The sequence below is a fragment of the Bubalus kerabau genome, chromosome 4, assembly GCF_029407905.1.
Source record: "Bubalus kerabau isolate K-KA32 ecotype Philippines breed swamp buffalo chromosome 4, PCC_UOA_SB_1v2, whole genome shotgun sequence".
NCBI classification, from domain to species: domain Eukaryota; kingdom Metazoa; phylum Chordata; class Mammalia; order Artiodactyla; family Bovidae; genus Bubalus; species Bubalus kerabau.
This window is the reverse complement of record NC_073627.1, coordinates 50825311-50851277: the sequence shown is the minus strand read 5'-3', so window position 1 is coordinate 50851277 and position 25967 is coordinate 50825311. Positions and strand designations below refer to the sequence as shown.

Sequence of the window (25967 nt, the reverse complement as noted above, 5' to 3'; positions counted from 1 at the left end):
AAAAAGCAAGAGGGTTCCAGAAAAGCATCTATTTCTGCTTTATTGACTATGCCAAAGCCTTTGACTGTGTGGATCACAATCAACTGTGGAAAATTCTTCAAGAGATGGGAATACCAGACCACCTGATCTGCCTCTTGAGAAATTTGTATGCAGGTCAGGAAGCAACAGTTAGAACTGGACATGGAACAGACTGGTTCCAAATAGGAAAAGGAGCTCATCAAAGCTGTATATTGTCACCCTGTTTATTTAACTTATATTCAGAGTATATCATGAGAAATGCTGGACTGGAAGAAACACAAGCTGGAATCAAGATTGCCGGGAGAAATATCAAGAACCTCAGATATACAGATGACACCACCCTTATGGCAGAAAGTGAAGAGAAACTAAAAAGCCTCTTGATGAAAGTGAAAGAGGAGAGTGAAAAAGTTGGCTTAAAGCTCAACATTCAGAAAACGAAGATCATGGCATTAGGTCCCAACACTTCATGGGAAATAGATGTGGAAACAGTGGAAACAGTGGAAACAGTGTCAGACTTTATTTTTGGGGGGGGGGCTCCAAAATCACTGCAGATGGTGACTGCAGCCATGAAATTAAAAGACGCTTACTCCTTGGAAGGAAAGTTATGACCAACCTAGATAGCGTATTCAAAAGCAGAGACATTACTTTGCCAACAAAGGTTCGTCTAGTCAAGGCTATGGTTTTTCCTGTGGTCATGTATGGATGTGAGAGTTGGACTGTGAAGAAGGCTGAGTGCCGATGAATTGATGCTTTTGAACTGTGGTGTTGGAGAAGATGCTTGAGAGTCCCTTGGACTGCAAGGAGATCCAACCAGTCCATTCTGAAGGAGATCAGCGCTGGGATTTCTTTGGAAGGAATGATGCTAAAGCTGAAACTCCAGTACTTTGGCCACCTCACTCGAAGAGTTGACTCATTGGAAAAGACTCTGATGCTGGGAGGGATTGGGGGCAGGAGGAGAAGGGGACGACAGAGGATGAGATGGCTGGATGGCATCACTGACTCAATGGACGTGAGTCTGAGTGAACTCTGGGAGTTGGTGATGGACAGGGAGGCCTGGCGTGCTGCGATTCATGGGGTCGCGAAGAGTCGGACACGACTGAGCGACTGATCTGATAGCTGCTTTTTGGTGTTAAGGATTTGTTCATCTCCTCATTTGGTTACAGCTGAAGTCCTGCTTGTTTTATTTACTTCTGAAATGTAACATCACAGAATAAAGTGCAAAAGTCTTAATAATACATTTAGTTAATTTTACATACGTATATACACATAACCAACCACTCCATCAGGGTATAGATCATTTCCAGAGCCTCAGAAGGATCCAGTGTGCTTTCTTCCCAGTCAACATCTTCCCCAGTGTAAACACTATTCTGAACTCTATCACCATCAATCAATTTTGCCTACTTCTGAACTTCATATGTATACTGTCCTACTGTATGGATTTCATCAATATTATGTTCATGAAATTCATCCACGATGTGGCATAGCAGTACTTTGGTTTCACTGTGTGTAATAGTACATTGAGTGACTATTGCATGATTTATTTATTTATTCAATTGATGGACATTCGTGTTATTTACAAATTTTGATTATACTTGGACTTGGTTTCTGGTGGACAAATGCATTCATTTCTTTTGGACAAACAGCCAGGAATGGCTTTGCTTATTGATAGAGTATATGTATGTTTACTACCCCAAAGTGGTTGTGCAACTTTTATTTCCATCAGCTATGTATAAGACTTTCACATACATACACGTATCTCACACCCTTGCTAACACTTGACATTGTCAGTCTTTTAATTTGGGCCTTTTGGGATGGCAGTTAATTCACTGTGATTTCTAATTTGCAAATCCCAGATGACCGATAATATTAAACACCTTTTCATAAGCTTATTTGCCAGCCGGCTATCTTCTTTTCTGAAGTTCAAGTCTTTTTCCCTATATTTCTATTGGGTTGAAATGTCTTCAAAAGACACTGAAATTCTTTTTCTTACTGATTTATAGGTTTCTGGCAGTGAGATTAATTAATATTCTTCTTTCAGCAACAGAGAACAATTAGGCAAAAAAACATCAAGAATACAGAAGAATAACGCAATCGAAAAACTCCACTTAACTGACAAGTATAGAAACTGGAAGGCCAAATGACCAGAAGAGAATATCAAAATAGGAGAAAGAACAAGAAGAATTTCACAGCCCAGGCAGCATTTGAGAAGAACCTTGAAACTTAAAGTCTCCAAAGTATGAAAGGAATTTCAACTGTCAGGCTAAGAGCATTCCAACAAGAAAACCAGAGAGAGGGCTGGAGCAGGAGAAGGAAAGAGAGGGAGAGGGGAGAGTAGTGGGAAGGGAAGTGGGAGGACACCAGTGGGAGAGCAGGCAGGCGAGCAGATCCTATGATGCCCTTGAGTAACTACTGTCTTTTCTTTCTTGCCATCAACTTCATAAGAGCTGACCTGTTGAAATTCCTGCTCTTTCACCATTTGTTACTGCTTAATCTCTTGATATCTACTAAAGCTGTTCATCTCAAGCTCTCCAACTCACTCCCTGGTGCTTTCTCTCCAGCTTCCATCACCATCCACCACTTCATGCTACATCTTCTACCTTTAAATTATCTTCTCCGTGGTTCTCCTTCTACCTCACTAATCATTTCCTTGTCCGCTTTTTCCTCCTCCTCTCATCAAAAGGTAGACAGTTCCTTAAGATACATTTCCCTTCTACCTATCTCCTCTTCCTCAAAATGATCTAATCTACTTGCACAACTTTAATTTCAATGCAACAAACATTTATTGAGCATATACTATACCCCCAGCAGTGCTCTAAACTCTGAGAAAGTAGTTCTCAGTTCAGGTTTCAGATCAGACTCACCTGGAGAGTAGCAGAAGACCAGAGACTGTAACTTAATTAGTCTGGGACAGGACTCAGGAATCCCTATTTCTTTAAAGCTCTGCAGGTGATTCTATTACACAGCCAAACCTCAATACTGTGTTCCATTTTACACATGTCTTAGTGTGACATACACGATCCTTAATGATCTGACCTCTATCTTACCAACCTCTTCTTCCATCGCACTAAGCACCCTGTCCCCCACATATTCCAGTACTACTCAATGTCTTATCACTGCCTGAACATGGTAGATGTTTTCGCAATCTGGTACCTTTACACATGTTGTCAACCCCACCATCTCTACCCTTCCTCCTACACACAAACCTACCTGTTAGCTTGTCTGTTTTATGTTCATCCTTCAAAACCTAGTTCAAACATCTCTGAGACATAACAGATCTCATTAAGCCCACCATAATAATGATTATAGCTGTCATATCACAAATAACATTAGAACCCCGGCACAATGTGTGGCTAGAAAGTCATATGTAACAGGGACCCAATGAATAGTGCTGTGAGATGATCAGTTTACATCAGAAAGACCGCAATGACCGTGTGGCACTTCCACTGAAGGGGGAAAGAGACTGAAGAAAAGCTAAAATACTACCACCATGAGAAATAAGAACAAGAGCGATGGCAGTAACAATGGAAAAAGGGGATGGAGTCAATAATTATTAGGGGCTGTTTGATGGAAAACAACAAAATTCTGTAAAGCAATTATCCTTCAATTAAACAATAAATAAATTTGAAAAAAATTATTAGGGGATAGTATGAAAAAGAATATGTAATTAGGAGTGAGGGATACTTGGAAGACCAGAGAAGTGGCTATGCCATTAATTAAAGACAGACCTAGGGAGAGGATCAGAGAAGGCAATGGCAGCCCATTCCAGTATACTCTTGCCTGGCAAGTCCCATGGACGGAGGAGCCTGGTGGGCTGCAGTCCATGGGGTCACTGGGAGTCAGACATGACTGAGCAACTTCACTTTCACTTTTCACTTTCATGCACTGGAGAAGGCAATGGCAACCCACTCCAGTGTTCTTGCCTGGAGAATCCCAGGGATGGGGAAGCCTGGGGGGCTGCTGTCTCTGGGGCCACACAGAGTCAGACATGACTGAAGCGACTTAGCAGGGAGAGGATGTGGTATAAGAAGAACAGGGGTTTACAGCAGGAATGGGGGAAAATTGGGGGGCAGGGCTATTTAGGGAGTTTGTGACCAACATGTACAGACTGCGATGTTTAAAATGGATAACTAACAAGGACCTGCTGTTGGTAGGGCACAGGGGACTCTGCTCAATGTTACATGGAAGCCTGGAAGGAAAGGGAGTTTGCGGGAGGGAGGGTTCATGTATATTATGGCTGAGTCCCTTTGTCCCTTTGTTGTTCACCGGAAACTATCACTTTGTTAAACAGCTAGACTTCAATATAAAATAAAAAGTTACCAAAAAAAAAAAGAAGAGGGCTGAAGCCAGAAAGCTTTGCAGAAGACCACCAATTAAGGGGCATGTGGGAGAAGAAAGCCTACTGAGGCACCTAAGAGATCCTAATGTTATAATGTATTCTGATAATTTGCTACCTTCTTTTTCAACAAGTCACTAATCACTGTCTCCAAAATAAGAGAGGGTAACAAGATAGACTAAGAAATTTAAGGAATACAATATACAATGTATGGTCGTAGGGGCTTCCCAGGTGGCGCTAGTGGTAAAGAACCCGTCTATCAATGCAGAGACTGGGTCAAGAAGATCCCCTCCTGGAGGAGGGCATGGCAACCCACTCTAATATTCTTGCCTGAAGAATCCATGGACAGAGGAGCCTGGCAGGCCACAGTCCATAGGGTCACAAAAAAGTCAGATACAACTGGAGTGACTTAGTGTGTGTGCACAAACACGTGCATGGTCCTAGACTGGGTACCAGTTTGGGTGAACCAGGATTTTGGAGTCAAGTGAAGAAACTTTAATATGACGTACATATTAGGTGAAATGAAAATATATTGAAATACAAAAGTGGAAACTTTTGACAAAAACAGAGATTGTAAAACAGTGTGTACCGGATGATCTCATTTCAGCAGTGAGAAATGCAATATGCCCATGTGCACAGATAAGGATTCAGAAGACTATACAACAGGGTATGAGCAGGAGTTATCTCTGGGTGATGGATAAACAAGGCTTTATTTTTGGTTTCTTGTATTTTGTTTTTAATTTTTCTTATTGCTTCTTTGATAAAGCATTCTTTAAAAATAGTTTTTTCTAGGACTTCCCTGGCTGTCCAGGGGTTAAGAATCTGCCTTGCAAGGCAGGGGACAGGTGTTCAATCCCTGGTCCAGGAACTAAGATCCCACGTGTCATGGAGCAACTAAGCCCGTGTGCTATAACTACTGAGTCAGCACGCTAGAGCACGTGCTCTGCAACAGAAGTCACTCTAATGAGAAGTCGGTGCAGCACAGCAAAGAAGAGCCCCTGCTCGCCGCAACTAGAGAAAGCCTGGGCACAGAAACGAAGATCCAGTGAGCCATAAATAAATAAATATCAAATACATATATATGTGTATATATTTCCAAATTCTGTCTCTTTTACATAAGGCTGAGATTTAATCAGAGGAAAACTGCTCAAAGAGAACACCAACATATCTATCACACCCAAGGTTTGAGTCAGGTCTAGTGGCTGACGGTATGAGCTCTGACTGAATTCCATACACAATGTGCTGTGTGACCTCCAGCATGTTACTTAACCTGTGTCTCAATTCCCCACCCTAAATGGTGGGTAATAAAAGTAACATTATTTGGCTCATGGAGATTAAGCATGACACTCCACGTAAACTATGTCAGAGAGTTTGACATGTAATAGTCAAGCATGTGATGATACAGGTTCGATCCCTGGTAGGGGAACTAAGATCCACATGCCACTGGCCAACTAAGCTGTGTGCCACAACTAAGACCCTATGGAGCCAAAAATAAATAAGTTTAAAAAAAAAAGCTTCAAAACTCTCTAGTTTAATGCTTCTGAAGACTCAAACATGTTATAGGCAATCTCACATGTGAGTTCTAAATTTTCTTAAGATACTGGTAAAGTTCTTTTCCTTCTAGACCATAAAGGTGATAAAGAATATAACTCACCTTCAAGGAGCCCTTCCTGAGTGAATTTAATGACTCTCCCCTTCTTCCATAGCACCAACTACTGTCTTAAACCCTGGCAACAGCACATTATTAGTTTTGATTCATATAGATAAAATGTTGGCCATCTGACATTTGGAATAAACATTTTAAGAAGTTTAAGAGACAATTAAGATGGCATTTCAAACAAGTGAATTATAGGATAAAAAAGGTTTAAAGAAATCACAATACCGGCACTTTCCTGGTGGCCCAGTGGCTAAGACTCTCCTCTCCCAATGTTGGGGGCCCTAGTTCTATCCTTGGGTCAGAGAACTAGATTCCACATGTGACAACTAGAGATCCCACGCACTGCAACTGAAAGATCCCGCAGGCTACAAACAAGATCTGGCACAAATAAACAATCAATAAAGAAATATTTTTTTAGAAAAAAAAAAGGAAAGAAATCACAGTACCTTAAGAGGTAAAAGAGGCAACTGTGGGGCTTATCTTCTCCCAACTGGACTTCAACCAGGATACTAGTTGACATAACTGACTGCAATCTTTGTTTGGTTGATAGTGTGACAGGTGGGGTAATCTGGATTTGCACAGCATTGTAAGTAGGCAGAACAGTGTGACCTCAAGTAACATTTCACAAGGAGCAGAGAAAACGTCAATATCTATACAACCAGAAGCCTCTGTTAAATGCCACCAAACCATACATTAGGTATCAAAATTGAGATGCCTATGTTCACTCGTTAATGGTCTTTCTCCTCAAATGTCCACTACTACTAATGAGGTTCAGAAATAGAGCAACCTAGCTGATATACAGGTCACATAGCCTAGCTCATCTTCTCTAAAAAGAAAAAGCCAAAGCACAGTTATCTACCATGAGGTCTGTATAGACCCACCAAGCTATAATTACTTTCTAAGGGTATTATTTTCAAATGTCTGCTTAGAGAGTGATTTATCCAATCTTTCACTAGAGCATATGTGATGCAAACCATCTCCAACTCTGGGAAAGTCTATTTCCTTCTCCTGACTACCCATTCATCACACCCACCAGCCTTCTCACTGAGCACCTAAAATCAAGCCCTAACTTGAAAGAGGGGCCCACTCATTCTATACTATGGCAGGTATTTCACTGGGCTTTAGATGACCGCCAGTGAGTGTTTTCTGAGAATGTACAGATTAGGCTATTCATTCTGGGAGCTAATCCTAAACTCAACCAGTCTCTATTTAACTTTGGGTTCAAAGGATGAAAAGGAGTATCTGAATCAATGTCATCCTTTTCACAGCTTAGGAATATCAGTCTAAAGAGGTAACATGAATTACCTGCGATCACGTACTTAATTGGTGGCAGGTGTCAGAACAGGGTCTTTCTAATATATAAAGTGAATCTGGATCAACTTAAGTTACCCCAAGTGACTTAAATGAATCAACGGAGAACCTGTGCTCTATTTGGAACATTAGCTGTCTCAGAAGCAAGTAGGAACTGGCACTGTCTCCTTCCCAGGCTGCTGATCACACTTCAATTCATGGTTCCTCCACGAGCTACAGGCATGAGTTTTGCAATGGCAGGGCATGCAAATAAATTATCAGGCACTCATATCATTGACTACACAGTCTTTGCAATAAGAAACATCAACTTTGGGAATGATTTGGCAACCATAAACTGCCTTGTAATATCATCAGCTGAATATCTTAAAACGGTATTTATCTCACCACTGCCAAACTCACAATTTCCTAACCCAATAAATGGATATTCTGCTTCACTTGGCCTCAAACTGGACAAATTTCTCAAGATGCTGTGGGTCTTTAAAGATCTAGATTTCTCCCGGTGTTTCTCAACAGGAGCAATATGACATTATGAGAACTATCCTCAGTGTGTTGTGTGTGATTATCCAGTACACGGCAGAAGGTTTAGAATCTTTGGTTCTGTCTTCCAAATGCAAGTAACCCATGAGTCACAACCTCTACACATCTACAAATGACCTCGGGGAGGAAGATGCCATCCACCAGTATTAGCCTTCAGGCCAATCATTAAGTGAAAATTAAGTAAGAAAAAATGTTTACATAAAGACCTGACCTCTTTTCCCTGCCACTAAATACTGACTTCCATTCCTCTTTTTTTAGCCCAGAGATTAGACATAATATTTTATTCACTAGCTCCTAAAAACCAGCTTTGTGGGAACTATATAATTAGAACACTTGAGGAGACAAGTTACTGATATGGAATCAGGGCATCTAACTTTGAACTCCAGTTTCTAGCTATTTATCTTTAGGCAAGTTCTTTTCCCTCTTCAGTCCTCAGTTTTATCATCTATTTAAACAAAAGGCATTAGTCTAAATTCTCTCTCTGGTTCATTGAAGTTTGGGGAATCTGTGAAGTAAAACATAATTAACTTTCTTAACTCTTTTCTTTGGACCTCCATGTAGCCAAACATGGGTGACCACTGGTACTCACTACTTCCTCTTTCAGAAGCAAGGACCCCAAATCCCCAGGGATAACCATAAGACAGGACAGTCACATTCAGCCAGATCCAGCATATGATTTTACTACAGATTCTGATCCTTAAGTGTATAAAAAGGAGCTGAATTCTTCTACAAGCCATTAATAATGGAAGCACCAAGATAGTAACAGCAGCAACAGTCACCCTAATTTATGTTTGTCTAAGCTTACCAATAATCTCAACCCTGGATGCATGTTATAATCACTTAAATACCTTAAAAAAATGCCCCAACTCTAAGCCAAGCCAGTATCAAGTGAATCAGAATCTCTGGGGATGGGGCTCATTTCTCAAGATTCCCCAAGAGATTCTTATGTACAGTGAAAACCAAGAACCACTAATTCAGACCCTGTAATCCAAGAAATGCAAAGCAAATGAGCACAAGTTTACATGTTGGTTGTAGAAGCAAACATCAATAAATAATAATATCAGATCAGATCAGTCGCTCAGTCGTGTCCGACTCTTCGAGACCCCATGAATCGCAGCACGCCAGGCCTCCCTGTCCATCACTCCTGGAGTTCACTGAGACTCACATCCATCGAGTCAGTGATGCCATCCAGCCATCTCATCCTCTGTCGTCCCCTTCTCCTGCCCCAGTCCCTCCCAGCATCAGTCTTTTCCAAAGAGGAAAAGTTTCTTTTCACATGAGGTGGCCAAAGTACTGGAGTTTCAGCTTTAGCATCATTCCTTCCAAAGAAATCCCAGGGCTGATCTCCTTCAGAATGGACTGGTTGGATCTCCTTGCAGTCCAAGGGACTCTCAAGAGTCTTCTCCAACACCACAGTTCAAAAGCATCAATTCTTCGGCGCTCAGCTTTCTTCACAGTCCAACTCTCACATCCATACATGACCACTGGAAAAAACATAGCCTTGACTAGACGAACCTTTGTTGGCAAAGTAATGTATCTGCTTTTCAATATGCTATCTAGGTTGGTCATAACTTTTCTTCCAAGGAGTAAGTGTCTTTTAATTTCATGGCTGTAGTCACCATCTGCAGTGATTTTGGAGCCCAGAAAAATAAAGTCTGACACTGTTTCCACTGTTTCCCCATCTATTTCCCATGAAGTGGTGGGACCGGATGCCATGATCTTTGTTTTCTGAATGTTGAGCTTTAAGCCAACTTTTTCACTCTCCACTTTCACTTTCATCAAGAGGCTTTTGAGTTCCTCTTCACTTTCCACCATAAGGGTGGTGTCATCTGAGGTTATTGATATTTCTCCCGGCAATCTTGATTCCAGCTTGTGTTTCTTCCAGTCCAACATTTCTCATGATGTACTCTGCATATAAGTTAAATAAACAGGGTGACAATATACAGCCTTGACGAACTCCTTTTCCTATTTGGAACCAGTCTGTTGTTCCATGTCCAGTTCTAACTGTTGCTTCCTGACCTGCATACAAATTTCTCAAGAGGCAGATCAGGTGGTTGGGTATTCCCATCTCTTGAAGAATTTTCCACAGTTGATTGTGATCCACACAGTCAAAGGCTTTGGCATAGTCAATAAAGCAGAAATAGATGTTTTTCTGGAACTCTCTTGCTTTTTCGATGATCCAGCAGATGTTGGCAATTTGATCTCTGGTTCCTCTGCCTTTTCTAAAACCAGCTTGAACATCAGGAAGTTCACGGTTCACATATTGCTGAAGCCTGGCTTGGAGAATTTTGAGCATTACTTTACTAGCGTGTGAGATGAGTGCAACTGTATGGTAGTTTGAGCATTCTTTGGCATTGCCTTTCTTTGGGATTGGGATGAAAACGGACCTTTTCCAGTCCTGTGGCCACTGCTGAGTTTTCCAAATTTGCTGACATATTGAGTGCAGCACTTTCACAGCACCATCTTTCAGGATTTGGAATAGCTCAACTGGAATTCCATCACCTCCACTAACTTTGTTCGTAGTGATGCTTTCTAAGGCCCACTTGACTTCACATTCCAGCATGTCTGGCTCTAGGTCAGTGATCACACCATCGTAATTATCTGGGTCGTGAAGATCTTTTTTGTACAGTTCTTCTGTGTATTCTTGCCATCTCTTCTTACTATCTTCTGCTTCTGTTAGGTCCATAGCATTTCTGTCCTTTATCGAGCTCATCTTTGCATGAAATGTTCCTTTGGTATCTCTGATTTTCTTGAAGAGATCTCTAGTTTTTCCCATTCTATTGTTTTCCTCTATTTCTTTGCACTGATCGCTGAAGAAGGCTTTCTTATCTCTTCTTGCTATTCTTTGGAACTCTGCATTCAGATGTTTATATCTTTCCTTTTCTCCTTTGCTTTTCACTTCTCTTCTTTTCACAGCTATTTGTAAGGCCTCCCTAGACAGCCATTTTGCTTTTCTGCATTTCTTTTCTATGGGAATGGTCTTGATTCCTGTCTCTTGTACAATGTCACGAACCTCATTCCATAGTTCATCAGGCACTCTATCTATCAGATCTAGGCCCTTAAATCTATTTCTCACTTCCACTGTATAATAATAAGGGATTTGATTTAGGTCATACCTGAATGGTCTAGTGGTTTTCCCTACTTTCTTCAATTTAAGTCTGAATTTGGCAATAAGGAGTTCATGATCTGAGCCACAGTCAGCTCCTGGTCTTGTTTTTGCTGACTGTATAGAGCTTCTCCATCTTTGGCTGCAAAGAATATAATCAATCTGATTTCGGTGTTGACCATCTGGTGATGTCCATGTGTAGAGTCTTCTCTTGTGTTGTTGGAAGAGGGTGTTTGTTATGACCAGTGCATTTTCTTGGCAAAACTCTATTAGTCTTTGCCCTGCTTCATTCCGTATTCCAAGGCCAAATTTGCCTGTTACTCCAGGTGTTTCTTGACTTCCTACTTTTACATTCCAGTCCCCTATAATGAAAAGGACATCTTTTTTGGGTGTTAGTTCTAAAAGGTCTTGTAGGTCTTCATAGAACCGTTCAACTTCAGCTTCTTCAGCATTACTGGTTGGGGCACAGACTTGGATTACTGTGATATTGAATGGTTTGCCTTGGAAACGAACAGAGATCATTCTGTCGTTTTTGAGATTGCATCCAAGTACTGCATTTTGGACTCTTTTGTTGACCACGATGGCCACTCTATTTCTTCTGAGGGATTCCTGCCCGCAGTAGTAGATATAATGGTCATCTGAGTTAAATTCACCCATTCCAGTCCATTTCAGTTCGCTGATTCCTAGAATGTTGACATTCACTCTTGCCATCTCTTGTTTGACCACTTCCAATTTGCCTTGATTCATGGACCTGACATTCCAGGTTCCTATGAAATATTGCTCTTTACAGCATCGGACCTTGCTTCTATCACCAGTCACATCCACAGCTGGGTATTGTTTTTGCTTTGGCTCCATCCCTTCATTCTTTCTGGAGTTATTTATGGACATTCTCAATTATACCCAGAGAACTGCATTTCTAGAGAAAAAGGAGAGCTCTACAACAACCCCTTGTTCCTCAGTAAAGACTGGCCTTGGGACTTCGCTGGTGATCCAGAGGTTAAGAATCCACCTTGCAATGCAGAGGACGCGGGTTCGATCCCTGGTCAGGGAACGAAGATGCCACATGCCAAAGGACAAGTAAGCCTGTGTACCACAACTACTGCGCTTGTGCTCCAGAGCCCGTGCTCTGTACAGCCAACATAAATTTAAAAAAAAAGAATATAACTTCCTGACATGATCAAGCAGTTCAGAGAAAGATTACTACCAGATTACTACCATCCCTGCAAACGCCCTATCAGTCACTGGAGAGTTATAACAATATTAGTCAAAGTAATAGAGACTGAAATTCCTCAGCCTCACTTGCTGAGTCTCGCTAGAAGACCCCTCGTAAGAAGAACAAGAGAACAGTGAGAGGAAACATTTGGGAAAAGATGCTTTCAAAAACCTGCACCCCAGGCAAAATAGATTATCTCCCACTTACTCATCAAAACTTTAAGTCCAGTGATGTAGATAAAGGGGAAATAATCTGGACTCAGCAAATCCTTGCTCTTTCTAGAACAAGATCAGTGAAACCAACAGGACAGGTTCAGTAAGAAAAACATTCAGCTTCTCTGACTTACCTCATGTGTAAGGCCAAACCATCCTGGAGGCTCGAGATGCCCAAGTCAGAGAGCGTGTCTGAGCTGACCGAGGCTGGTGACAGAGAGCCCTCCTTCTCCTCCAGCAGGTCGAGCTTCACCAGGTTGCTAATCTCATCCTCCGAATTATCTTCAGACACGGAGCCAATTATGAATCGGGAGTGCTGGTTCAGCTCCAGAGGTTTGGCCAAGGAAGAAGGTTCATCCATTGTTTCTTCAAAATGAGCTCTCAGAGCTACGGAGAAGACAAAGAGTAAGTGAGAAAAACAGCTGATGAATAATAACCTGAGGGAATAATAATCTGAGGAAAGCCACAAGTTAGACCTAATACACCACAGCTGGCAGGCACCTGGAGCAAGGCAGAGTCTGAGATCTAGTGTTCTTGGCTATTCTTTTTCAAGGATTTGCTTTCATTTTTTTCCTTAATTCTTTTTTTTTTTTTTTTTTTAAATTTTGGCCCACACTACACAGCATGTGGGATCCTAGTTCCGTGGGCCAGGGATCGAGCCTCCTGTTTTGACAGCACAGAGTCCTAACCATGGACCACCAGGGAAGTCCCAAGAATTTTGCTTTCTAAAAGAAAATTCAGATCATGGGAACTACACCTAAATAAATTAAAACCAGTTCTGTTTTGCTCAAGGAACATTCTCTCTAAAAACTATAAGCCATTCCCAATGTCTATAAATTTGGTGATGTCCAGGAACTAATAATGACCAACAGAGAAATCTTTGCAAGTAGGTGAAAGCTGCTTGCTGTGACATTGTGATTTCAGCTGTTAGTATTGGGGCTTCCCAGTAACTCAAAGGGTAAAGAATCCACCTGCAATGCAGGAGTCCCGGGTTTGATCCCTGGGTTGGGACAATCCCCTGGAGAAGTGAATGTCTACCCACTCCAGTATTCTTACCTGGAGAAATTCATGGACAGAGAAGCCTGGTGGGTTATAGACCATGAGGTTGCAAAGAGTCGGATACGACTGAGCGACTAACACTGACACTCATTAGAGAGAATGCAGGGTAAGGGTTTGGGGACAGCAACGGGCTTTTGAAACTTGGTGTTTAAAGTTAAGTATACAACTATAACCTGGTTCCAAATATTACACTGTGAGAGACTATGAATTTTATGTAACTGTATATATTTATTATACTTAGGTGAAATAATATATAACAAATTATATATATTTATTATACATAAGTGAAATATATTTATAAATGTACATACATATATAAAGAAAACTAAATGTGTATATATACTACACACTACACACACACACACATATAGTTTGCTTTAAAGCAAATTCCAAATGAGTATTTCTTAATTTAAAAAAATCTTTACTTGTTCCCATGAATTTTTTCTTAAAATTACATCTGTTAAAAATTCATCCCAAAATCTCTGTTTGGGGCTCTAATGTCCTGACTGCTGACATGATAGGGAGAAAGTGAATCTACTATCAAATTCAAAATCTGTAATTATAATTACAGAAGTGTTATCTCAATTAGGTATAAGTTTTCTAGATACATGGCCTTACTAGTCAAGAGTAGATGTTACCAACCGCTAACAAACTAATTAACAAAGATCAAAACATAGCTCAAAGATGATAACAATAATAAAAGCAAAAAGTAAATGAAATAATATTTACTCTGTCATTTCAAAAACCCTATTTTAAAAAGTCAAAACTACACATCAAATTGGTATTGAACAGCTTACTGCCTGACCAACAATTCTAACTGAGAGAAATGATTCCCAGTTCTGATACTGAGATGCTCTAAGAAAGTTACAATAATAAACTTATTATTAATAACTTCATATGCTATAAACCACTTTGATGGATAAAAGTTAGAGTTCTTTGACATTAGATAATAAAACATCAAGATTTTAAAATATTTGAGAATTATCACTAAATATGTTAAAACCACTGATACACCATTAGCTTTGTGTAAGTTATGAATCAGAGCTTATTCACTTACAGAAACAAAACAGGATCTGCAAACGCTAGAGCAGTGGTTCTCCACGTGTGGTTGCTGGACCATGACAGCAGCCACAGCAACCACGTCACGGGGCTCTGCCACGGACTAGCTGACTGTACCTAAACCCACGTGTCGGGGCACAGTAATCCATTTTTTAACGAGTCCTGAAATTTGAAATCCACTGTGCTAGAAGAATGGAACAATAATAAAAATTTGGCAGGAATGCTAGAAATTACCTATAGACATTTCCTAAAAGTGAGCTGGGGATTACTTAGTTTTTCATTTTAAAAACCGGAATCAAATATTAATATAAAAGCATCACATGACAGGAAAAACTTGATGTCTAAATTCACTATACAGGGGGCTTCCCTGGCAGTCCAGTAGTTTAAAGACTCCATGCTTCCACTGCAAGAAGCCCAGGTTTGATCCCTGGTCTGGGAACCAAGATTCCTCATGCTGTGCAGTGTGGCCAAAAATAAAATAAATAAATTCCCTATACATTTCTCCTTTAGAATATCAGGTTTCTTTTTTTTTTTAAAAAAATTTAATATCTCCAAATTTTATAAAGAGGCTCATTTCCAGAATGCTTGGTTTTCAAAAAAACCAAGTCATTAAAAAGAAAAAAAAGATATAAGGGGAAAAGGAAGAGAGAGGGAAAAACTGTAACAGATTTACCACTCTGAAGAACACCAACAGGTACAGCAGCAAAAAGGCTGCTTCTTTCATATTTTTAGAGCAGTGACTAATCAAGCTTAAAAATACTAGATTAAAAAAAAATTTCCAAATTCCATCTCAACTAACACAGAAAATGATAGTTGCCTTCTTCACAAGAAATATAAGTAAGGCACTCAGGGACAGATTCTAGTTTATAGTCTAAGCAAAATTAGATAACTGAACACACACACACAACATCCTATTGAGAAACGACCAATTCTCTGATTCCAAGGGAGAAGAAAAAGAAAGGACTAAATAAATGAAAGGCTCCATATGGTCAACTTCAAATTGTTCTTTCCAAGCTATGAACATGAAGACAGCCTTCCCTATAGGTTCCAGAGACTGAAAGCAGCTAAGAGTCAACATCTTAAAAGCCTGTCCACCAACTGGCAACTCTACTTGAGCGGTATTCCCAGGCGACAAGTCTACAAACCACAGAAAAGAGAAGTCGTGTATGGAAAATCACTGAGTAGCTGCCAGACACTCTAGAAGCTACTCCACCACCCATCTCCAGTGATTCCAGCCGGAATTAAGGAGAAAAGGTGGTGGATTCCCACCACTGTCAGTCTCCTCCACTTCAGGCTACCCCCTCTCAATCTGCTCATATTCTTTTGTGGAAGGCAACTTTTAACATGAAAGTCTATAATTCCTTATTTCAGCACATGAACATAAAACTTTTAACACATTGTACACATGAAAGAGCATTATTTGTAACTGACCTCTTATAATTCTTATTGTCTGAGCAGATATCCACTTCCAAAAAGAACTAAAGAGAGAAAGAGAGAGATTTGAAGTGTTTGTTGTTTGTTTTTTTTTTTAAGAAACTCAAATTTTATCAATTGCTGTTTTGTTCATCTAAGTATAAAACTAAATACTCAAAGTATCATTTTTTTGGTCAAATATACTATTTATTAACTTGAAGTTCAAAGTTCAGTTGATTGTTTAAATCTGTAAATCAAAAGCATTATACATTCAAAGACTTTATTATTCATGAAAAGTATTAAACAGTAATCCAAGCTTACCATTCCACAAGGTGCCTTTTCCAACTGTGTGTCTCGATGGACACATTCTGACCCTATGACTCCCAATATTTCATCAAAAAGGAGGCAGTGGGGACAAGAGAACCACTAGATTCTCTACAATTCACTCAGGCTCTGATTATGTTTCCACAAAGGTTGGGAGCCAAGGAGAGGACAGGTCTCTAATTATTAAATCCCTAAACTAAGGGAGCCAAGAATCTCTAGCTATTTCCCAAATACTCAGTTTCCTTCTTTGCCCAACAATTATAATGTATTCAGGGTAGAAATTCTCAACTTTGACTACATGTAACAATCACCTGTGGGTTTTTTTTTTTAAACAAATAAATGGATCAAGAAGATGGGGTGTATGTATACAATGTAATATTAGCCATAAAAAATGAAATTTTGCCATTTGCAACAACACAGATGGATTTGGAGGGTATTAAGTGAAATAAGTCAGGCAGAGAATGGCAGATATTGTATGATTCCAGTTACATGTGGAATCTAAAAAATACAACAAACTAGGAAGTGAATATAACAACAACAACAAAAAGGCAGATTCACACATACAGAGAAAAGACCAGTGATTACCGGTAGGGAGAGAGAAGGTGGGGAGGAACGATAAAGGAGTAGGGGATTAAGAGGCACAAACTATTTTGCATAAAATAAGCTACAAGGATATATTGTGTAACACAGGGACTATAACCAATATTTTATAGTAACTGTAAATGAAGTATAACATTTAAAAACTGTTGACTCTATATTGTACACCTATATATAATATTGTATATAATATTGAACATCAACTATACTTCAATTTAAAAAATTATTTAAAAAACAAACAAACAAAAAATATATATATAATGTCTAGGTCCATTTCAGATCTTCTGAACCAGAATCCCTGCTAGAGAACCAGAAATCTGAGTATTAAGTTCCACGACTGACTGAACCTCTTATAAATCTGGGCTTGGGGCTTTCCTGGTGGTCCTGAGGTTAAGAATACACCTTGCAATGCAGGGGACGCGGATTCCATCCCTGGTCTGGGAAGGTCCCACGTGCCTTGGGGGAACTAGGCCTGTGAGCCCCAACTACTAAAGCCTGCATGCCCTGAATCCTCTGCTCCTGCAACAAGGGAAGCCACCGCAATGAGAAGCCCGTGCACTGCAATTACAGAGTAGCCCCCACTCTCCACCACTAGAGAAAGCCTTTGCACAGCAGTGAAGATCCAGCACAGCCAAAAATCAATTAAAAAAATTATAAAGTAAATAAATAAATCTAGGCTTGAAAATCATTGCTCTAGAGTACAGAAGAAAAAAGAAGGAAACAACCTCTTTATACAGATAGGAAAATCCAGACGCTCAAAGAGAAGACCCCAGATGACAAGCAACAGGACTGGGGACAGTGCAGGTATGCCAAGTCTCAAGTTAGGATTACCCGATTGTGTGGTCTGAGCTAGTAGTATTCCCTACAATTATGGCGAAGAAGGCAGTGAAGAGAGGCAGGAAAAGGTATGTAAGTATGGATGGAACGTAAACAAAGGAGTCAAAACCAAGGGCCAAGATAACACCCTGACCCTACCACATACTGGCAGCACACCGGGACAAGTCACTAAACGTCTCCGAGTCGCCTCATCTGCGAAGATAAAAAGAAGTCACATGTACTTCATGGGACTGCTGTGAGGACTGAGAATACAGGAAAAGCTTTTACAAATGGTGATGCACTGTGTTTCAAACGTGAGCTAACCAACAATCAGAATACTAAGACATTAATGTAGGGAGTTACAACCAACATTTTAAAGATCAAGTGGAACAGAAAATCCTGGGGCTCCCCTGGCGGTCCAGTGGTGAGGAATCCACCTCGCAACGCAGGGGATTCGATTCCTGGTCAGGGAACTAAGACCCCACACGCTAAGGAGCAACTAAGCGCTTGCACCACAACTCTGCAACTATTGAGACTATGCGCTGCAGCCATAGAATCTGTGCCCCATGGATCCGCAAGAGACAAAAGATCCTGCATGCCACAACTAAGACCCGATGCAGCCAAACAATATACATTACAAGACAAAGAAAAATAAGTATTTTTTAAAAAGAAATGGTTAACAGTGCACCATACTATAAGGATAAATATTGCTTTGTAAATTTTTGTATCAATTACATATATTTCATAATGTTAACAACATCTTATTATGGTTGAGTCCAAAAAGTTAAGTCCTTTTTTTTTTTTTTGGCCACACCTCCTGGCTTGCAAGATCTCATTTTCCCAGCCAGGGATTGAACCCATGTCCTCAGTGAAAACCCTGAGTCCTAACCACTGGACCTCCAGGGAATTCCCCAAAAAGTTAAATCTTAAAAGTCACAATTAATCTCCAAACTGCCCCCTCCACTTTATCCTCTCTAGCAAATGCAGTGGGTGAAGTACCTAAACCAATGGCTCTTAAAGTTTCCTAAGTCAAGATACTACCAGAAATCTGATAAAAGCTAAGGTCCTTTTTCTGACAAAAATTCTTGCTCTCCCAAATTTTGCTTGCACACAAGTTTGGGAACCCTAAAGCCTTGCCATGAAATAGGCTTAGACTTTTTTCTCTAAGTGGTCAAAGAATGGAGTTGAGCCCTCAAGAAGGCTCATACTGCTGCTGTCTTATCACCTCTAAAAGAAGGCCTTTCCCCAAATAGAGCTGTAGAACATTCTACTTAGCCAAATAAATACTTCATTATATCAAATGTTAGTAAGGTCAAATTTTCTTTTATTTAAAAATACATATAGTTGACTCTTGAACGACAGCAGGGGTTAGGGGTGCCAACCCTCCACACAGTCAAAAAGTCGGGTATCACTTGGAGGGGGCCCTCTCTATATGCATTTCCTCCAAATCCAAGATTCAGCATCCACAGATGTGACCAACCTTGGTTCCCATAGTAATTACAGTATTTACTACTGAAAACAGTCCACATATAAGTGGACCCATGCAGTCCAAACCCCTGTCATTCAAAGATCACCTGTCGATATTCGTGAACTTTTATTTGGGGACCTGAAAATATTTGCAGAAGGCTCCCAAACTGTACCCTATGTCCCTTAAAAAATGAGGTAAAGCTAACTATAGCTAATGCACTTATTTAGACATTTCTCTAAATAAAATAGAACAGACTTTGCCAAACTTACGAAACATATTCTTGAACTCAAATGGCATTGTATTTTCCCAGCAATTCTAATAAAGAGGCAGCAATTAGTTTTCACAGTGACTAATAAAAGTATCCAAGCTAACACAGCCTACCCTTGCCTTTTTAAGCCATAGTAACTTCACTGAAATTTTAATTAAAAATAATTACTGAATTTTCTTGGTCATTTTTATCATCCTACTGATGAACTCTTCACTCCAGTATCCTTGTCTGGAAAATCCCAAGGACAGAGGAGCCTGGTGGGCTACGGTCTATGGGGTCTCAGAGAGTCAGACACGACTTAGCACATAAAAGGATTTTGGTATTAATTCAATATCCATGAGGGTTATACAGTTCTTTTTTAATTAACTGATTTACTTATTTGGCTGCGTCAGGTCTTACTTGCAGCACTCGGGATTCTCGCTGCGGCGCACAGAGGCTTCAGCAGCTGCGGCTCATGGGCTCTTGAGTGCGGGCTCAGTAGCTGTGGTACTCAGGCTTAGCTGCTCTGCAGCATACGGGATCTTAGCTCCCCAACCAGGGGTCGAACTTGTGTCCTCTGCATTGCAAGGCAGATTCTTAACCGCTGGACCACCACGGAAGTCCCTATACAATTTTTTTTAAGCCACATTTTATTTTCCTGCAAGATCTGAATTTTAAAATAACAAGCACTTGTGTTCCGACTAGTGAGATAAATGACAATATATTCAAAGATAAATAAGATTTGGTCCCTGGCAACAATTACAGTAGTATAATAGTTGCTAGGTGTGGAAACACAAGAGAAGGTAAGGCAACACAAACCTGGAGGTGATAATGATGAGGGCAGGGATCAAAGAAGAGGTCCTGGAGTGGGAAAGCATTAGCAAGGATTAACTAAGACGAAAATCAAGGAGGGAGACAAAGGAAGGAATTCCATGTAGAAGAAACCACTGAATAAAGACCTAGGTAGAATATGATTTATGCAAAATACTACATCTGAATGCCCCTCCCAAGTGGTGCTAGTGGTAAAGAACCCACCTGCCAATGCAGGAGACACAAGAGACACGGGTTCAATCCCTGGGTCGGGCAGATACCCTGGAGTAGGAAATGGCAACTAATGCAGTATTCTTGCCTGGAGAATCCCATGGACAGAGGAGCCTGGTGGGCTACAATCCAGGGGGTCACACAGAGTCAGACACAACTGAAATGACTTAGCATGCAGCACATCTGAATGGCTGCAAGAATTTGAGGCCATTTCCTTCAAGAGCCAGCTGGAGACTTTGGGGTTGTTGTTTGTTTGTTTGATGGTGGGGGGGGTGTTTATTTTGTTTTGTTTGTTTTTGGTAAACAGGAACGGATCTCTTTAGGATATAATAGTCAGAGAAAATAATACGGTGTACTTATCTGTCCTAGTCTTCATTTCTCAGTCTAGGGATTTAGATTATTTATCAAGGAGGAAGCTGGTGCAAATTTCTGCACCTTTTAAGAAATCTTTAAAGAAGACTTGCCAAACTTCTGGATAAGGATGGTAAGGTGAATGCATATCCACTTTTGCTCCTGCTTGAAAATCCCATTAAAACAAAAGGAAAGAAAAAATTTTAAAAGCATAAGCCAAAGAAAGTCACCTCTTCTTTCCTCCCCCCCAGAAAAGTCAGGGGAGACTACAGCAAGATAATTTTCTTGAAAGAGAGATGGAAGAGTGATAAATGACTACACAGACCCAAGAAAATGAAATCACGACCCATTGTGGTAAACACAGAATCAGTATAATTTACATCATAGAATCTCTAAAATGTTCAGGAAGTGGAAGTGAAAGATGGAACTATAAAGAGGATTGGAGGAATTCTATCTCAGAAGCTTCAGATCCTCAGATTTTGTCCCCAACTGTAAACCCAGGTGCCTGCTGCTCTACCATCCTGATAAGAGACTGAAGATTTATTCTCTAGAGAGTAAAATGGAGGGTTTCTAGGCTGAGGGATGCTGGCAACAGTAAAAGGAAGGATACCATATTGAAAGTGGAGAGATAAAGTAAACACATTGAGTAAGACTTCCCAGCCTTCCCTCCCCAGTTTTCACCCTCCAAGAGGGGAAACTGAAGGATCATTATTTGCAGAATCTAACCAGATGAATGAAAGGAAAAAAAAAAAAAAAAAAAGCCTCAAGTAGAACAACAACGAAGAACATTCAGTTCAGTTCAGTTCAGTCGCTCAGTCGTGTCCGACTCTTCGAGACCCCATGAATCGCAGCACGTCAGGCCTCCCTGTCCATCACCAACTCCCGGAGTTTACTCAGACTCACGTCCATCGAGTCAGTGATGCCATCCAGCCATCTCATCCTCTGTCGTCCCCTTCTCCTCCTGCCCCCAATCCCTCCCAGCATCAGAGTCTTTTCCAATGAGTCAACTCTTCGCATGAGGTGGCCAAAGTACTGGAGTTTCAGCTTCAGAATCATTCCTTCCAAAGAAATCCCAGGGCTGATCTCCTTCAGAATGGACTGGTTGGATCTCCTTGCAATCCAACGGACTCTCAAGAGTCTTCTCCAACACCACAGTTCAAAAGCATCAATTCTTCGGCGTTCAGCCTTCTTCACAGTCCAACTCTCACATCCATACATGACCACAGGAAAAACCATAGCCTTGACTAGACAAACCTTTGTTGGCAAAGTAATGTATCTGCTTTTGAATATGCTATCTAGGTTGGTCATAACTTTCCTTCCAAGGAGTAAGCGTCTTTTAATTTCATGGCTGCAGTCACCATCTGCAGTGATTTGGAGCCCAGAAAAATAAAGTCTGACACTGTTTCCACTGTTTCCCCATCCCATGAAGTGATGGGACCAGATGCCATGATCTTCTTTTTCTGAATGTTGAGCTTTAAGCCAACTTTTTCACTTTCCACTTTCACTTTCATCAAGAGGCTTTTGAGTTCCTCTTCACTTTCTGCCATAAGGGTGGTGTCATCTGCATATATGAGATTATTGATATTTCTCCCGGCAATCTTGATTCCAGCTTGTGTTTCTTCCAGTCCAGCGTTTCTCATGATGTACTCTGCATATAAGTTAAATAAGCAGGGTGACAATACACAGCCTTGACGTACTCCTTTTTCTATTTGGAACCAGTCTGTTGTTCCATGTCTAGTTCTAACTGTTGCTTCCTGACCTGCATAGAAATTTCTCAAGAGGCAGGTCAGGTGATCTGGTATTCCCATCTCTTGAAGAATTTTCCACAGTTGATTGTGATCCACACAGTCAAAGGCTTTGGCATAGTCAATAAAGCAGAAATAGATGTTTCTCTGGAACTCTCTTGCTTTTTCGATGATCCAGCAGATGTTGGCAATTTGATCTCTGGTTCCTCTGCCTTTTCTAAAACCAGCTTGAACATCAGGAAGTTCACGGTTCACATATTGCTGAAGCCTGGCTTGGAGAATTTTGAGCATTACTTTACTAGCGTGTGAGATGAGTGCAATTGTGCCATAGTTTGAGCATTCTTTGGCATTGCCTTTCTTTGGGATTGCAATGAAAACTGACCTTTTCCAGTGCTGTGGCCACTGCTGAGTTTTCCAAATTTGCTGGCATATTGAGTGCAGCACTTTCACAGCATCATCTTTCAGGATTTAAAATAGCTCAACTGGAATTCCATCACCTCCACTAACTTTGTTCGTAGTGATGCTTTCTAAGGCCCACTTGACTTCACATTCCAGCATGTCTGGCTCTAGGTCAGTGATCACACCATCGTGGTTATCTTGGTCGTGAAGATCTTTTTTGTACAGTTCTTCTGTGTATTCTTGCCACCTCTTCTTAATAGCTTCTGCTTCTGTTAGGTCCATACCATTTCTGTCCTTTATCGAGCCCGTCTTTGCATGAAATGTCCCCTTGGTATCTCTAATTTTCTTGAAGAGATCTCTAGTCTTTCCCATTCTGTTGTTTTCCTCTATTTCTTTGCATTGATCACTGAGGAAGGCTTTCTCATCTCTTCTTGCTATTCTTTGGAACTCTGCATTCAGATGCTTATATCTTTCCTTTTCTCCTTTGCTTTTCACTTCTCTTCTTTTCACAGCTATTTGTAAGGCCTCCCCAGACATCCATTTTGCTTTTCTGCATTTCTTTTCCATGGGGATGGTCTTGATCCCTGTCTCCTGTACAATGTCATGAACCTCATTCCACAGTTCATCAGGCACTCTATCTATCAGATCTAAGCCCTTAAATCTATTTCTCACTTCCACTGTATAATAATAAGGGATTTGATTTAGGTCATACCTGAATGGTCTAGTGGTTTTCCCTACTTTCTTCAATTTAAGTCTGAATTTGGTAATAAGGAGTTCATGATCTGGGCCACAGTCAGCTCCTGGTCTTGTTTTTGTTGACTGTATAGAGCTTCTCTATCTTGGGCTGCAAAGAATATAATCAATCTGATTTCGGTGTTGACCATCTGGTGATGTCCATGTGTAGAGTCTTCTCCTAAGTAAACACATCGAGTAAGACTTCCCAGCCTTCTCTCCCCAATTTTCACCCTCCAAGAGGGAAACTGAAGGATCATTCTTTGCAGAATCTAACCAAATGAATGAAAGGAAAAAAAAAAAAAAAGCCTCAAGTAGAACAACAACAAAGAACATAGAGATCCCAAATTAAAATGCCCAGTCAGATCACCCCACAGTGAAATAAACAGTCAATGAGCCTCATTCACATTTTCATAATCTTGGATTAGTTTTTCAATCCCCTCTCTTAAAGTTTAGCAGTCAATTAAGGATTACTAGATGTCTGAGAAAAACATGAAAGAATTCTTTTTTTAAATAATGACTACCTGTAGAAAACAATGCAACTTGAAGAGATTATGCAATACAAAAAAATTTCAATTAGGGGAGGGGACGCAGGAAGGCAACCTAACTTCTGCGGTATTTTTCCTATAAACACATAACCCTAGAATAATCATGAGAAAACATCAGACAAATTTGAATTAAAGGACAAAATACTTGAACAGTTCTCTTCAAAACTGTCAAGATCATTAAAAAAAAAAAAGAAAAGAAAGACTAAGAAACTACACAGATCAAGGGAGACTAAAGAGACATCACGACTAAATACATGCAGTTTCTTGGATTAGATCCTGGAACAATAAACTGGAGAAATCTAAATTAAGTCTATAGTTTAATATTACTAAACCAATGTTAACTTCTTAGTTTTGACAAAAGTACTGTAATTATACAAGATATTAACACTGAAGGAAGTTTGGTGGAGGGTATTCAGGAATCTTATGTATGCTATTTGCAACTTTCCTGTAAATCTAAAAATCACTTCAAAATTCAAAACAAAATTAAAATGTCTAATTTTAAAGGACTATCATTATCCTGAGAGAACTAAGATATTACTTACATGAAACACATGGGATATTTTTAAAGGAAACATTTAAAGAACAAGAAAGAGTTCTTGTAAGTTAAAAATACAACCACAGCAATGAAAACTCAGTACAAAAGTTAGAAGATAAAGAAATATCTTTCATAAATCAGAACAAAAAGAAAAAAGAATGAACAATAAGAGAAAAAATATAAGTACTAGAGAATCTATTCAGAAGGTCCAAAATATGAAGAAGAAAGCATGAAAGTGTTAGTCGCTCAGCAGCGTCCAACACTTTGTGACCCCATGGACTGTATGTAGCCCACCAGGCTCCTCTGTCCATGGGATTTCCCAGGCAAGAATACTGGAGTCGGTTGCCACTCCCTTTTCTAGGGATCTCCCCTACCCAGGGATCAAAGCCAGGTCTCCTACATTGCAATCAGATTCTTTACCATCTGAGCCACCAGGGAAGCCCATATGAAGAAGTGGCACTCTCAAAACAGAACAAAATAGAGGAAAAGCTAAAACTGATGTAATAAGTCAATAAACTTCCTAAAACTGAAAGGCATAATGCTCAGATTAAGAAGGCCCATCAAAAGTCTACCACAACAAACAAAAACAGACAGGCACCAAGCAACATCACTAAAATTTTTAAAAAATGAAGACAAAGAAAAGATTCCACAAGCCTCCAGAGAGGAAAAAAAGGTCACATACAAAGGAGCAAGCATCAGAATACCCTTCATACCAAACAGCCTGAAAAAAATAATGGAAGCCTGAAACAATGCTTTCAAAATTCTGAAAGAAAATTATTTCAAACCTAAAATTCTATGGCCAACCAACTATAAGGATAAAGATATTTTTAGGCAGCAGAATCTCAAAATAATTACTTCCTAAAATGAAGCAATTAGAAAATATATTTCATTTTACAAACAGTAATACAATAATTGGTACAGCCCAGAATCATAAATATATGTTAAAACCATTGGAAAAGAGATTATTCCAAAACAGGATATTCCCGTAGTGTTAAAAAAGAAAATCGCCTTACAGAAGAGGATTCTGGGAAGACAGTAGAGTAGCAAGTACTAGGAATCTGTGTCTCCAATTAGACAATAATTGCACTGGCAGAATCTGCCTAGTGTAACTATACTGGAACTTGGGAATCTACTGAAAGCTTGCAAGTTCCATGGACAGACTTTGAAGATTAATTGTGGTTGATTACAGGCAATTTTCCCTGGAGAAGGAAATGGCAAGTCACTCCAGTATTCTCGCCTGGAGAAT

At 40.1% G+C, this 25967-nt stretch overlaps 1 protein-coding gene across 6 annotated transcripts in view; it reads right to left on the bottom strand.

Moving 5' to 3' along the window:
* The window catches only part of ACACA (acetyl-CoA carboxylase alpha), a 288803-nt gene that overhangs the window by 202809 nt on the left and 60027 nt on the right, over positions 1-25967 (bottom strand). For 4 of the 6 annotated variants that reach the window (XM_055577329.1, XM_055577328.1, XM_055577334.1 and 1 more), the window contains 2 exons: positions 15937-15983; positions 12522-12774 (listed from right to left, as the gene is read on the bottom strand). In XM_055577329.1, coding sequence (XP_055433304.1) covers positions 12522-12748 — 227 coding nt within the window. In that variant the 5' untranslated portion in view covers positions 12749-12774; positions 15937-15983. The remainder of the gene's footprint in view (positions 1-12521; positions 12775-15936; positions 15984-25967) is intronic. The other 2 variants (XM_055577332.1, XM_055577330.1) reach the window with 1 other exon arrangement.